Below are 14615 nucleotides of genomic sequence, written 5' to 3' on the forward strand. Positions count from 1 at the left end.
CAGGCACAGTGTGCATCTTGGCAGCATTCTGTAGCTCTGGTTAGGAGCTGAGGGATGCAAAATTATTCTTTTTATTATTATACAGAATTTATATAGTGCCAACAGTTTGCTCAGCGCTTTACAATATAATGGGAGACAATACAGCAACAATACAGTTCAATACAAGACGGCTCCTTGGAGCTTACAATCTAAGAGGGAGGGGCTAGTGGTACAAAAGGTAATAAATCTCCTAGATTGTAAGCTCGAAAGAGCAGGGCCCTCGAACCCTTCGTGTATTGTATTGTTACTGTATTGTCTCATGTTCTGTCCCCCTTGCTATTGTACAGCACTGAGCAAACCCTTTGGCGCTATATAAATACTGTATAATAATAATAATAACTGTGGGGGATGAACTGGTAGGAGGAATAGAAGATTCCATTATTAGCTGAGGGCAGGATAGGCTTCCCTGAAGAGATAGGTTTTCAGAGATTGCCTAAAAGTGAGCAGAGTAGGTGATATTTTGATAAATTGTGGTAGAGAGTTCCAGAAGATGGGGGAGGCTCTGGAGAAGTTCTGGAGATGAGCATGGGAGGAGGAGACAAGGGAGCTAGAGAGCAGGAGGTCGTGCAAGGAGCAGAGAGTACGGTTTGGTTGATATTTGGAGACAAGATTGGTGATGTAATTTGGGGCAGAGTTATAAATGGATTTATATGTTATTGTTAATGTTTTGAATTTTATCCGTTGGGCAATGGGAAGCCAGTGGAGGGATTGGCAGAGAGGGATGGCAGATATGGAACGGTTAGTAAGGTGGATGAGTCTGGCAGCAGCATTCATGATATGACTGAAGAGGGGATAGCCTGTGGTGAGGTAGGCCAATGAGGAGGGAGTTACAATAGAATGACCATGCCAGCTGCTTCCATGCTTGGTGTGGTCACAGTGTTAAAGGATGACCTAGCAGGGTCAACAGGTATTTAATGCTAATAAGTAAACTTGCTGTAAAAAACAACTATTTACAAACGTTAATATAGGCAAAGAAATACAGCTATAAAATGTAATTATTAAGGTTACGAAAACTTTAATTAATGTTCTTGTGGCAAGGGGTATTATACATTTAGACTTAAAAAGTTGCATTGCAGGAGTAAAAGCAACTATGCCATGTGGACACAAAAATAAAAATGAATGCTAGGGAAAAGAAACTATTTAATACTTACCGGCCTCACTTCTAAAGTTGTAATTCCCCTGTGTATTTGTGAGACAGAAAATTATACAGCATGCTTCCCAGTGAGTTGAATGCCGGGTTCCTTGCTGTACTCTGTGGCTTCTGCCACCAGCCCCACATCCTGTAGTGACAGTAGGAGGAACCATAGTGTGTAGAAGGGGAACAGGCATCTGACACTCCCAAAATGTCAGGTCCAGGAGAAATTTTGGCCAGAAATATGACTGCATAGGGTGAAGACACTGTTCTGTTGATAGCTTTCCACCAACATCAGTCCATTTGTCCATTTTTAAATCAACATTTGTCAAGCTGGGTGGTGCTCATTAACGGCAGCTATATTTTGTGAATACAGAGAAGAACAGCTGCACAGGCAGTGGGACAAGTAAGTAACTGCAACATGTAGTTTCTATTCTAGGCAGTATGTTTTTTTTAGCTTTGTGTCCACATGACAGGGTCACTTTAGATAAAGGTTACAATGTCTGGTTGAAAGGAGAAGTTTGGAGCGAATGATAAAACAAACATACATATTCACCACCATGATGCAGCATCCATGTGACACTACAGCTGTCCCACGCCAGCTCTAGGACCAACAGCTGAGCGATCACCTGACAGCTGATCAATCAGCTTTCAGTCAGTTTCCATCAGACAACAATGACTGTCAGTCAATGCATCTCGCTCTGCTCCTTCAATGTTCACTGGAGCACCAGGCTGGGAAGAGCACAAGCTCAGCTGGCCGTGGCTCTCATCTGTTCCCTAAAAAGAGGTGCCAACTATCAATCAGGAGGCCAGGTGGATCTAGACAGTATTGCCGGAATTCTTCCTGAATATGGTCTGGCTCTGCCCCATCAGATGCCAAAATTCTCTGACTGGTACTACAGGAAACTGAATCCAGCATGATCTTGCACATTTACCTTTTAAGTAACAGCTGAAGAGAGGATTAAATACATGTACGAGCGGTTAGAAGACATTTAATAAACAGAGATTAAGAGGATTAGGATAATTTTCCAACATGACAACCCCATGTTCAGAGTTTAGGTGATGCAAAAGTTTATGGCCAGAGATGGTCAAACTGTTGTATAACTATATCAGAACTGCTTGGTTTGTACTTTATTTTGACTCCAGGCATAGAAATTTTGCATATATACTGTAACTTCTTCAATCCTTATTTATTATAGCAAATAAAAAGCATACATATATCGGTACCTGCAGGTGTTTGATGGTGTAATGGTATCTTTCACAGATTTCACCACAGAGGAGTTGGAATTACCTGTTTTACAGATAAATTTACAATCGGTTATTGCATATACTGAAAACAATCTAAATTTTTAAACTGTAAATAGGTTATACATGCTATGAACCCATTCTCCACTCAGTGTATACATCTGATGAAATGCCCACTACTACCAATGCCATTAAAATATATTCAATTTTACTAAATACTAAAACCAATGGGCACTACTCCATACTCTTACTACTAGACCTCTCTGCGGCCTTTGATACTGTCGACCACTGACTCCTCAAAAAACTCCACTCCTTTGGCCTCCAAGATTCTGTTCTTTCCTGGTTCTCCTGCTTATCACAGTGCTCCTTCAGTGTTACCTATAACTCTACCTCCTCCTCTCCACTTCCTCTTTCTGTAGGGTCCCCCAAGGCTCTGATTTTGCACCCCTTCTCTTCTCTATCTACACCTCCTCTCTTGATCCCCTTATAACATCCCACGGCTTCCAATATCACTTCTATGCTGTTGACACCCAAATCTATCTCTCTACTTCTCACCTCTCCCTTTCAGTCTCCTCTCGCAATACTAACTTACTAACTGACATATCAGCATGAGGTGCTCCTCCATGACTTTTCCATCAAGATCAATAATGCAACTAATCAGTCCCTCCCCTCATGCCAGAGTACTAGGTGTAATCCTAGATTCTGACCTATCCTTTCAGCCCCAAATCCAATTTTAAAGATGTAGACTTCACCTCCATAACATCTCTAAAATGTGCCCCTTTTTAACTAAACCACCAAGCTACTCCCTTGTTATCTCTTGCCTTGACTAATATAACTCCCTCCTCGTAGGCCTACCTCTCCATAGGCTATCCCCTCTTCAGTCTATCATGAATATTGCTGCCAGACTAATCTACTTTAGCAACCGCTCAGTGTCTGCCACCCTTCTCTGCCAATCCCTCCACTGACTTCCAATTGCCCACTGAATTAATTTCAAAATACTAATAACAACATACAAAGTCTTTCACAACTCTGCCCCGAGCTACACCACCAATCCTGTCTCCAAATAGCACCCAAGTCGTCCTCTTTGCTCCTCTCAAGATCTCCTGCTCTCAAGCTCCCTTGTGTGCTCCTCCCATCCTCCTCTTCAGGACTTCTCCAGTGCCTCTCCCATCCTCTGGAACTTTCTACCCCAGTCTGTCCGGCTATCTTCTACTCGGGCTGCCTTTAGGCAATACCTGAAAACTCATCTCTTCAAGGAAGCCTATCACACCTCCAACTAACTGAACTTGTATAACTTCCATAAACTAATCCCCCACTGTTATAATCTTTTGTACCACTTGCCCCACCCTAATATATTGTAAGCTTTTACGAGGAGGACCGTCCAACCCTTTTGTATTTTATTGTATTGTAACTGTACTATATCCCTTTATATTGTAAAGCCCTGCGCAAACTATTGGTGCTATAGAAATCCTATATAATCATAATAATAAATACTGGCCATATAAAAATAATTATGCTTCCCAACCTGACTTGGGTCTAAGTTCAATAATGACCATATCATTGAGGTACATCACTTGGTAACTTTATCTTCAAAGATATTGCATTACACATGTGTATAGCTAAGATTTCAAGCACAATCTCCTTGTGAATGGGAGGTATTCTTCACTCTTCGATTGAGAAAAGTGAAGGTTCAAAAATGTTCTCATCCACTGCTGTCAGATTTGGGTAAGGAAGGTTGTGGGTCCCGGTGCTCTATAGATTCATGCATAAAAGCATAAGAAGATAACTGCCCACCCAGCCTTCACAGGGAGATGTCTGGCTTCTGGTCTTCAGATTGGAAGTAGAGATAAACCCTAAGTATTTATTTATCACAGGTACTTATATAGAGCCATCAATTTAAGCAGAGTTTTACATATATATTGTACATTCACATCAGTCCCTAACTCTCAAAGGGCATACAATCTAAGATCCCTAACTCACATTCATAGATGCACATACTAGGGCCAATTTAGACAGGAGTCAATTAACCTACCAGCATGTCTTTGGAGTGTGGGAGGAAACCAGAGTATTATTATTATACAGCATTTATATAGCGCCAACAGTTTGCGCAGCGCTTTATAAAATGAAGGTAGACATTACAGTTACAATACAATTTGGTACAAGAAGAAACAGAGGGCCCTACTCGTTAGAGCTTACAATCTAGGAGGAAGGATTGAGTGATACAAAAGGTAATAGCTGTGGGAGGATGAGCTGATGGAGGAAATAAATGGCGGTTTACTAGGTAGAAGCAGGATAGACTTCTTTAAAGAGAGGTTTTCAGGGATCGTCTAAAGGTGGATAGATTAGGAGACAGCCGGACAGATTGGGATAGAGAATTCCACAGGATGGGAGAAGCTCGGGAGAAGTCCTGGAGGTGAGCATGGGAGGAGGTACTAGAGAGCAGAAGGTCTTGGGAGGATCGAAGAGAGCAGTTTGGTTGATATTTTGAGACCAGGCTGGTGATGTAGCTGGGGGCAGAGTTGTGGACGGCTTTGTAAGTTGTTAGTATTTTGAATTTTATTCATTGAGCAAGTGGAAGCCAGTGGAGGGATTGGCAGAGAGGGGTAGCAGACACTGAACGGTTGGTAAGGTGGATGAGCCTGGCAGCAGTATTCATGATGAAATGGAGGGGGGATAGCCTATGTAAAGGTAAGCCAATGAGGAGGAAGTTGCAGTAGTCGAGTCGAGAGATTACCAGGGAGTGAATTAGGAGCTTTGTGGTATCATTGGTTAAAAAGGGGCATATTCTGGAGATGTTGCGGAGGTTGAGGCGGCATGATTTGGACAGGGATTGGATGTGGGCCTGAAAGGATAGTTCAGAATCCAGGGTTACACCTAGCACCTTGACATGCAGTGATGGGTTGATAGAGGTGCTATTGATCCTGACTGAGAAAGAGGCACGTGGGGGAGGAAATATTATGAGCTCAGTTTTGGATAGATTGAGTTTTAGGAAGTGGAGTGACATCCAGTCTGATATGTCTGTTAGTAAATCGGTGATACGTGTGGGAACTGATGGGATGAGCTGAAGAGTAGAGAGATAGATTTGTGTGTCATCAGCATAGAAATTATATTGGAAACCATGGGAAGCTATCAGCTGACCCAAGGAAGAAGTGTAGATCGAGAATAGGAGAGGTCCAAGGACAGAACCATGGGGGATCCCAACAGTAAGAGGAGTAGGAGAGGAGGAAGTAGAGTTGTAAGTGACACTGAAGGTGCAGTGAGATAGATTAGATTCAAACCAACAGAGAGTATAGTCACAGAGACCAAGTACATAGAGTTTTTTGAGGAGGAGGGGGTGGTCAACTGTGTCAAAGGCAGTGGAGAGGTCCAAGAGCAAAAGTACGGAATAGTGACCATTGGTTTTAGAGCTTAGTAAGTCGTTTGTGAGTTTTAGGAGAGCAGATTCTGTGGAGTGTTGTGAGCAAAATCCAGACTGAAGGGGATCAAGAAGGTTATTTTCAATAGGGTGGCAGCTCAGCCGGCTGTAGACTAGACGTTCAAGGGGTTTGGAGGCAAAAGGGAGTAAGGAGATGGGTCTTAGGTTGCCAAGATTGGTGGGGTCCAGTGAGGCTTTTTTAAGTATGGGGGTGACTAGCGCATGTTTTAGGGAGTTGGGGAAGATGCCAGTAGAAAGGGAGAGATTGAAGATACGAGTTAAAGAATGAAGGATAGAGCCAGAGGGTGACTGTAGTATTTGTGAGGGAACAGGGTCCAGATTCATGAAGCCAGGTTTCTGTAATTGCAAGCAAGTTAAATGAGTTTGTGATAAAAAGGTCATGGACAAACGTGAGTTTGTTACAAACAGAGCGGGCATTCCAGAGGGCACAGGAAAAGGGGAGGCTGGTTCTAGGAAGAAGAGGAATAGTAACTAGATTGTGTGGATTGTGGCTGCTGTTGAAGGATAGGGGGTGCCGGGTGTGTTGATCAAAGGAAAAAAGATGGATTTGGGGAAATGTCTCCAGATGTTAGGAGAAGCAGAAGAGTGAGTGAGGTAATATGGGAGTATGACTTAAAGGAAGGACAGGTTCCAGTGTGCTGGAGGTTTTATTAGTGTGCGGGTTCTGAATTATCAGGAGTTGATGAGTACAGTAATAAGGTGAAGAAAGCAGTGAGGGTGATATATATAAGCTGTGGGGTGGAGAAGAGGGGTGAAGGAGAGAGAGTTTGAAGAGAGAGGACACAACTGTGAGAAGGAGGAGGAGGGAGTGCATGTTACAGAGTGGAGATGAAGCAGGCTGGATGAAAGCTGAAAGAGCTGGGTGGGGAAACAGGTCACCTGTAGTCTGATTAGTATTTGAAGTTGTCTGCTGTTGTTTCTCGCTTTGTGCATTCACTGAAGTGCAGAACCGAAGTGTAACACTTAATCCACAATTAATACTTTATACACGATGATCGTTGCCAATGCTGCCTCTGGCTGTGCCTTCCCTAAAGAAGGCCTATATTTATACTGAGTTGGGTGGGGGAATTGCCAATTAATCAATTAGGAATGCTTAGCAGAGACACATGGCTAGCAGGGCAAACTTCTCACACCATAGGAGAACTACAATAGACAAGAGTGCAGGAGGACAGAGTTGTAAAGATTAGGATCAACTCATAAATTTGGGTTAGACAATAGGAGTAAAATAAACACCACAGTAATATGGACCAGAGTTAAAGATTTTTGAAGCAGTAAGAATGACCAATAAGAACATTGATAGTTATGAATCAGCTTCAGTTAGAGGTGGATTTTAAAAGCAGTATAGATTACACATAGCAGTGCAGGGTGAATTAGCATTCATACATGGCATGGGCGATATTACAGATGAATATTGCTCGCAGACAATTACCATATAGCAGTGCAGGGTGAATTAGCATTCATACATGGCATGGGCGACTGAATTGAATGACATGTAGTTTTGCTAAATATAAATTATATATCATAAACAACTGCCATTTTTAAAAAATCAAATACCCATTCCCATGTTTTATTATTTGTTATTTGCACTGGGGATCTCTTGCAGCCTCATTATAGCTTCTTCCTATCTATATGCACTTCTGTATTGGCTGTATGGCATTTCTCAGAGCCGGTTTCAAGATGGTAACAACAGTTAATCATCCCTGTGTAATAAGTGTCAGCACACCCACTTGTCTCCATTGAAAGCCCATGTGACAAGGTGGCCACTCAGGAGAACAATTGGGACATAGGAACAGAGCATTGTCACATTGTAACAGTGCCTACAGCAAGGACTTTCACAGCAGGATCACCTGGGATTATTTTAAAGGGTATTTAAGCTAAAATATTTGTTCTGTTTAAGACAAAGTAGTAAAGAGTTAAAACTCATGTCAAGTTCTATTTTATCTGTGTCCCATTGGAGAGATTTCTCTTCTCCTAATGACCTCTAAACACAACAAGCAGCTCAGGGAAAGCTGTGGGGTAAGTTCACTCAACGAAACAAATGTCCGCATTTTCAATCTATTGTTCCGATGACAACTCAAATTTTGGATTTTCTTTCACTTTCAGTTTCAGACACAGCAGTCAGTCTTTAGGACGAATAGACAAGGTGAATCTCTCCAGAAGGAACACAAATAGTAATAAAAATCTGATGAGTTCTAACCAGGGGCGGACTGACCATTTGGAAACTCGGGCACTGCCCGAGGGCCCCATGAGAGGCCCCTGGTACCTTTTTCATAGGCTTTTTTGAGTTTGGGCAAGGACACAGGGGCCCCACAATCCCCTATTGCCCGGGGGCCCCATGAGTTGTCAGTCCGCCCCTGGTTCTAACCATTCACCAGTATGTCCAAATTAAAACAAAGCAAAAAAAAAAGGTTTTAGATACATGTTAACAAAAACTGCAGCTTTCAACATTTTGAAAATGTTTTTTGAAATGTATAAATATGTTAAAACATATATGTGATTTTAGTAACTGGGTTTACATAGACTTTAAATCAAGTCTTTAACAGCCCAGCTTGTCAGCTAAACAGCCTGAATATTGATAGCTATTTCAATCTATTCAGAAATGCTCATTTCAAACTGGTAATCTTTCGCTGATAGATTATCAGAACAGATGCTTGAATATTCATTGTATCAAATCATTGTTTGCATACCCAGAATAACTTTATTAGGCTTTATTTATTCTCGTAAGGGGCAAAGTTTAGGTACCAATCAAAAGTCATAAGAAATGTATATGACTGCACTATGACTGCACTAATTTGTAGTGTTTAGGTCTGTGTACCTGTTTAATCTTAGATAAGGAGGATGGGGGGTAGGGGAGGAATCATATGGTGCAATCTATTATAAAACTACTCAATTCTCATAAGGTTCTTCCAAAGCCTTTCTTTCACTCTTACTTCTTTGCACACTAGGGAATCCATGGAATATCTGATTGCCTCTTGGGGGATCAGGGAGGAATTTTTTCCCTGCAGGTGCAAACTGGATCATGCTTTGCTGGGTTTTTTTGCCTTCCTCTGGATCAACTGTGCATATAGGATTATAACTTTTTTTTTTTTTTTTTTTTTAATGGTTGAACTGGATGGACTTTTGTCTTTTTTCAGCCAGACTAACTATGTAACTATGTAACTAGTGAAGGGCAAAGGTAACCTTTCCTGAGGCAAATATGAGCATCAATCTAGAGGACTGTGCTGATGGGATTTTCTTTGAGTCATAGCTGCTTCTCTCTATATACACATCAATGGGAATGCAAAATCAACTTTAAGCAGCTTACAAGGAGGTACAGTGAAGGTCAGAAAGAGTCAACTCTTGGTCAAAGTCCCTTATCAATGAGCTCTGAATGATTTCAGATGTGCCTCAGACTAATCTCAAATGCAGGCCCTAAAGGATTACTTTCATTTACCTTCATGTAGAAATTCTCTTTTTAGTCTCACAACTATGGTGAGAACAACCCAAAATAAATGCAGAACCACAAATACAAAGCAGACGTAATCCCAAATGTTAAAGGATAAGTTCATATTTGCAGGTAAAAACATGTGCATTTCTTATTTTTATTTTAGGAGCCTGTAAAGAATTGCACCCTCAATCAGCAGATCGTGGGTACAATGCAAGGCTTCTGCAGACTGTCAGCGTATCTGTCTGCACATACCTGTTAGTTTAACTTCTATAGTTGGGAAGATACTGGAGAGATTAATAAAAGACCACATAGATGAGTTCTTGCTGGAAAAAATATTTTAAGCAACAGACAGCATGGATTCATGAAAGACAGAAGTTGTCAAACAAAATCTGATTTCTTTTTATGAGGAGGTGAGTAAAACCTTGGACAGAGGGGTGGCGGTTGGCTTGGTATACTTGGACAGAGGGGTGGTGGTGGATGTGGTATACATGGATTTTGCAAAAGCGTTTGACACAGTTCCCCACACACGGCTAATGTGTAAGGTAAGGTCTACGGGCTTGGAAAAATCTGTATGTAAATGGATAGAAAACTGGCTAAAAGATCGTATTCAGAGAGTAGTGGTTAATGATTCATACTCTGAATGGTCTAGGGTTGTCAGTGGTGTACCCCAAGGTTCAGTGTTGGGACCCTTACTTATTAATACATTTATAAACAATATAGGGTCTGGGATTATAAATCCCATTTCAATTTACAAGCCGACCTCAATGCACTGTTTAATTGGGCAAAATGAGGTTTAATGTTGATAAATGTAAGGTGATGCACTTGGGGGTTAAGAATATGCATGCATCATACATACTAGAGGGGTACAACTGGGGGAATCAATGGTGGAGAAAGATCTGGGGGTTCTGGTAGATCACAAGCTTAATAATGGCATGCAATGCCAAGCTGCGGCTTCTAAAGTGAGCAAAATCCTCTCTTGAATTAAAAGAGGTATAGACTCCAGAGAGGGAGATATCATATTACCCCGGTACAAATCATTAGTAACACCTCATCTGGAATATGCAGCTCAGTTTAGGGCACCAATTCACAAAAAGAACATTGGGGAACTTGAGAAAGTACAGAGAAGGGCAACTAAACTGATACGAGGCTCAGCTATGAGGAAAGATTAGAGGAACTGAATTTATTCTCTCTTGAGAAGAGGAAATTAAGGGGGGATATGATCAACATGTATAAATACATCAGTGGTTCATATAGTGAACTCGGTGTAGAGCTATTCACCCTGAAGTCATCACAGAGGACAAGGGGGCACTCTTTACGACTGGAGGAAAAGAAATGTAATCTCCAAACACGGAAAGGTTTCTTCACAGTGAGAGCTGTGAAAATGTGGAATAGACTCCCTCAAGAGTTGGTTCTGGCCAGCTCAGTGGATTGCTTCAAAAAAGTCCTGGATTCTTTCTTAGATACACAGAATATAACTGGATACTAACATTTATAGGTAAAGTTGATCCAGGGAATATCCCATTGCCTCTCGGGGGATCAGGAAGGAATTTTTTTCCCAGCAAGTGCAAATTGGATTGTGCTTTGGTGGGTTTTTTTAGCCTTCCTCTGGATCAACTGTGGGTATAGGATTACAACTTTTTTCTTTTTTTTTTTCTATGGTTGAACTGGATGGACTTTTGTCTTTTTTCAGCCGGACTAACTATGTAACTTTGTATGGGCAGGCAGTTACACAATGACAGGAAGACTCAATGAACTACCTAGAGTGCCCACTAGCACCCTGGTAGTTAAAGCGATTCTAAAGATTAACTTTTTATTTTTAGAAGATAACAAACATGTCTATACTTACCTACTGTGTGCAGTGGTTTTGCACAGAGCAGCCTGGATCAGGTCCGCTGTAGGCTCTCCTGGCCCCTCCCTTCTGTTGGGTGCCCCCACAGCAAGTAGCTTGCTATGGGGTACCCGCTGCTCTGCATGGCTATTCATACACAGAACCATGGCTTGTCCCCGTCCCTTCTCTCTCCTCATTGGCTGACTGGTTATGATTGACAGCAAATGGCTCCCACTTGCTGTCTCAGCCAATGGCAAGGCAGAGACCAGGGACAGCCGAGGCTGTCATGCACATTGCTGGATTGCGATGGGGCTCAGATAAGTATTGAGGGGGCTGGGGGCACTGCTGTACATAGAAGGTTTTTTACCTTCATGCATGAAGGTAAAAACCTTGAGCCTTTACAACCACTTTAATTGGGAACTACAAGCCATCAGTTGCAAATGCTGCAAGTACTTGTAGTTCATTCATTTGCAGAACTCTGCAAATAAATGACATGGCTGTGTGGGAAGATGTCACAATTAACAGGGGGATCGAGGGGGAAGCTGCAGGAGCAGTAACATTTTACTTGTTTAATCCTAAAAATGGGTGGATGATGTAACATGTTCCCGAAGGTGACCTTATCCTTTAACATAATGCTGAATGAACAGTCTTAGGGCCTGTGTCAACATCATCAATAAGTGTCTGCAGGTTGCTTTTGGCATCAGTTTGAGACAATTTTGTGGTCAGTCAGAATTTACTTTGGGTGCTGATGACTTGTAGTTTGCCTGCTTCTGACCTGCTTCAGCAGATTTTGCATCCCATAGACTTGTATGGGGAGAGAAGCTGTTCCAAATTAAACAAAAGCCTAACACTGTCCTACGTGTGGGGTGGATGAATAAAAAATGGTTAAATGCTACAATACTCACAACTTTCTGAAGAAGAACCTGCTAATTGCCTAGAGTTGCATTTTTTTCCCCAAAAAAGGTCAATATTGGAGCATTTCTATTACTCTTTATGTATCCACTTCAGCTGGACTGTTAACACATCTTCACCCAATTCCCAATTCACATCTTTTATATATGTGGCCTGTGCCAGAAAAAGACCCGCTTGCTGCATTAATATGGTTTTCAAACAAATATGAGTTCAATGGTTAAAAGCACCAAAAACACACAGCACAATTCACCACACCTAAAACAAGCCAATGGGGCCTTAGGCTAACATCTGAATACAGAGCAACATTCATGCAGTTTCTGTAAACTGTGTAAACCAAATCCTGCTGACATAACACATTATCAGACAACAGGCACATCATTAATAAGTCTGGCTCTATTTGTTATAATTACATAGATAAAAGTCAGATCACATTTTGGGAGTCTCTTATTTCCAATGGGTTCAGTATTCTTACATTTGTAAATCTAACCTTTACAAAGACGTGACCTACTAATTCTGGTTTGGAATCGATCACCCCATTATAAAAGATCAAAGCCCAAAGGCCATATGAAGCTGACTTACATGAATGTCCAGGATGTGAGCGAATTTCTAAGTTCTGAAGTCGTTGTAGAACATCACGCAATACTGATTTCAGCAGCGTGACCTCCTCCTCCTGCGCTTGTAAACGCAGCTCCCACTCAGTTCTTGAGCACACTTCTGTAAAGGAACACATTTAGTTAGTCCATTGCCCATCCTGCAAAGACCCAGCTAACATCATGTTTCTACGGTGTTATGCCAAGTCAGCATTATTTTTTCTACACAACAGTTATATTGCACCTTAAAGACATTCTAACTGGACAGCATATTGGGCAATTGGTTTGCCCTCTTGTCTTGGGACATGGGATCATCTCGCACTTTGGTCGATATCTGTTTCTTTTTACAATCCAGATCCAGTGCATATTGGTACTTTGTAGAGACCCTGCTATACATGTTTTTGTTCCCATCACAATTATTGTTACTTTTGTTTAAGTTTTTTATTTTAGTGGTCAATCACCCCAAGATTTCTTATTGCATTTGGGACTCTTGTAACCAGGGGCAGACTGACAAGTCATGGGGCCCCTGGGCAATAGGGGATCATGGGGCCTCTGTGTCCTTGCCCAAACTCAAAAAAGCCTATGAAAAAGGTACCAGGGGCATCTCATGGGGCCCCTACTGACCCCGGGCCCTCGGGCAGTGCCCGAGTTTCCAAATGGTCAGTCCGCCCCTGATTGTAACATAACTGGGGGGCTGACATCTTTTTCCTGATCTCAGCAGCACCCAGCAGACTCTGTACTTCCATCCTGGGACACAGTGGTAAAATCCCACAGGAGGCTGGGGTCAGTTACCATGGAAGCTGCTTCCAGACCACAGACCACAGCTTCCTTCATGCCCTACCTTTACCTTCTCCCTTTGTGTACTCTGGCACTGTGCCTTGGAGCAGTCAGACCAGCTCTCCCAAGGCCTTGCCAGAAGCCACATTAGAGGAGGATATGACATTACAAAGGGGAGGGGGAGCTCCCAGTCTGAGAGACAGGAATTCTCACCCATGGGTCAGAGGTGCCCCAGCCAGGAGTAAAGAGACAGAGAGTCTCATCCAGGGGTCAGAGGTGCCCCAGCCAGGAGTCAAGGGACAGATGTCCCCACCTATGGGTCAGAAGTGCCCCAGCCAGGAGCCAAGAGAAATATGTCTCACTCAGGGGCCATAGGTGTCCCAGCCATGGGTCAAGAGACAGAGGGTCTAACCCAGGGGTCAGAGGTGTCCCATTCAGAAGTCAAGAGGCAGAGTGTCTCACCCAAGGGTCAGATGTGCCCCAGCCAGTAGCCAGGAGGTCTCGTTTCAGAAGTCAGGTCGGCTCCTATCGGAGTGTCAGGAGAACCCCAATGCATAGACCAGGAGTGGGCTGTGCAGCAGGGGACTGCGACTATAGGCTAAGAGAGAAAAGTTATCCTGGACAGCTGGTTGACACAGTCAAGAGTGACTGGTAAGAGGAGCAGTGGTGCTGCAAACAAAGGAACCACGTGGCTGGGTATTTTTGTTGGACTGTTCATATTGATAGGGGAAAAAACCCCAGTATGAGCAACTGGTATCTTTGTGAACTTTCTGTTATTTTAATAAAAGTGGGCTGCCATGCCCTAAAATACAGTTTGGCTGGAGCAACACATTGGAATAGCACGTACCACACAAGTACTTGGTCTTGTACTAGATCCTTGGTTTGAATCTTTGCCAGGACATGCTCTCCCTGTGTTTGCGTGGGTTTCCTCCAACACTCCAAAGGCATACTGGTAGGTTAGTTGACTCCTATCTAAATTGACCCTGCCTAGTGTGTGTATACAAATTGGCATTACGTATGTGCTATTAGATTCTACATGCCATTCCCAAGCCAAGCAATTGGGGAGTTTTGAAGAAAGATCTGGCAACCTACATCATAAAAAATTAACCAAGAAAATTCTGTGGCAAAAAGGCTTTGAAGCATATCAGACATGCCACCCAGATAGCTGGTCCATAGAATCGCCAACTGAAAAGATTTAACAAGATTTGCTTTCCTCTAGTTCTACATTT

At 42.5% G+C, this 14615-nt stretch overlaps 1 protein-coding gene across 1 annotated transcript in view; it reads right to left on the reverse strand.

The window, feature by feature from the left end:
* The window catches only part of EML3 (EMAP like 3), a 102234-nt gene that overhangs the window by 82654 nt on the left and 4965 nt on the right, over nucleotides 1–14615 (reverse strand). Inside the window, exons 2-3 of the mRNA XM_089652879.1 lie at nucleotides 12599–12733; nucleotides 2399–2462 (exon numbers count right to left, since the gene is read on the reverse strand). Coding sequence (XP_089509005.1) covers nucleotides 2399–2462; nucleotides 12599–12733 — 199 coding nt within the window. The remainder of the gene's footprint in view (nucleotides 1–2398; nucleotides 2463–12598; nucleotides 12734–14615) is intronic.

The sequence above is a fragment of the Staurois parvus genome, unplaced genomic scaffold (assembly GCF_062004578.1).
Source record: "Staurois parvus isolate SC_StPar_1 unplaced genomic scaffold, SC_StPar_1.0 ptg000694l, whole genome shotgun sequence".
Taxonomy (NCBI): Eukaryota; Metazoa; Chordata; class Amphibia; order Anura; family Ranidae; genus Staurois; species Staurois parvus.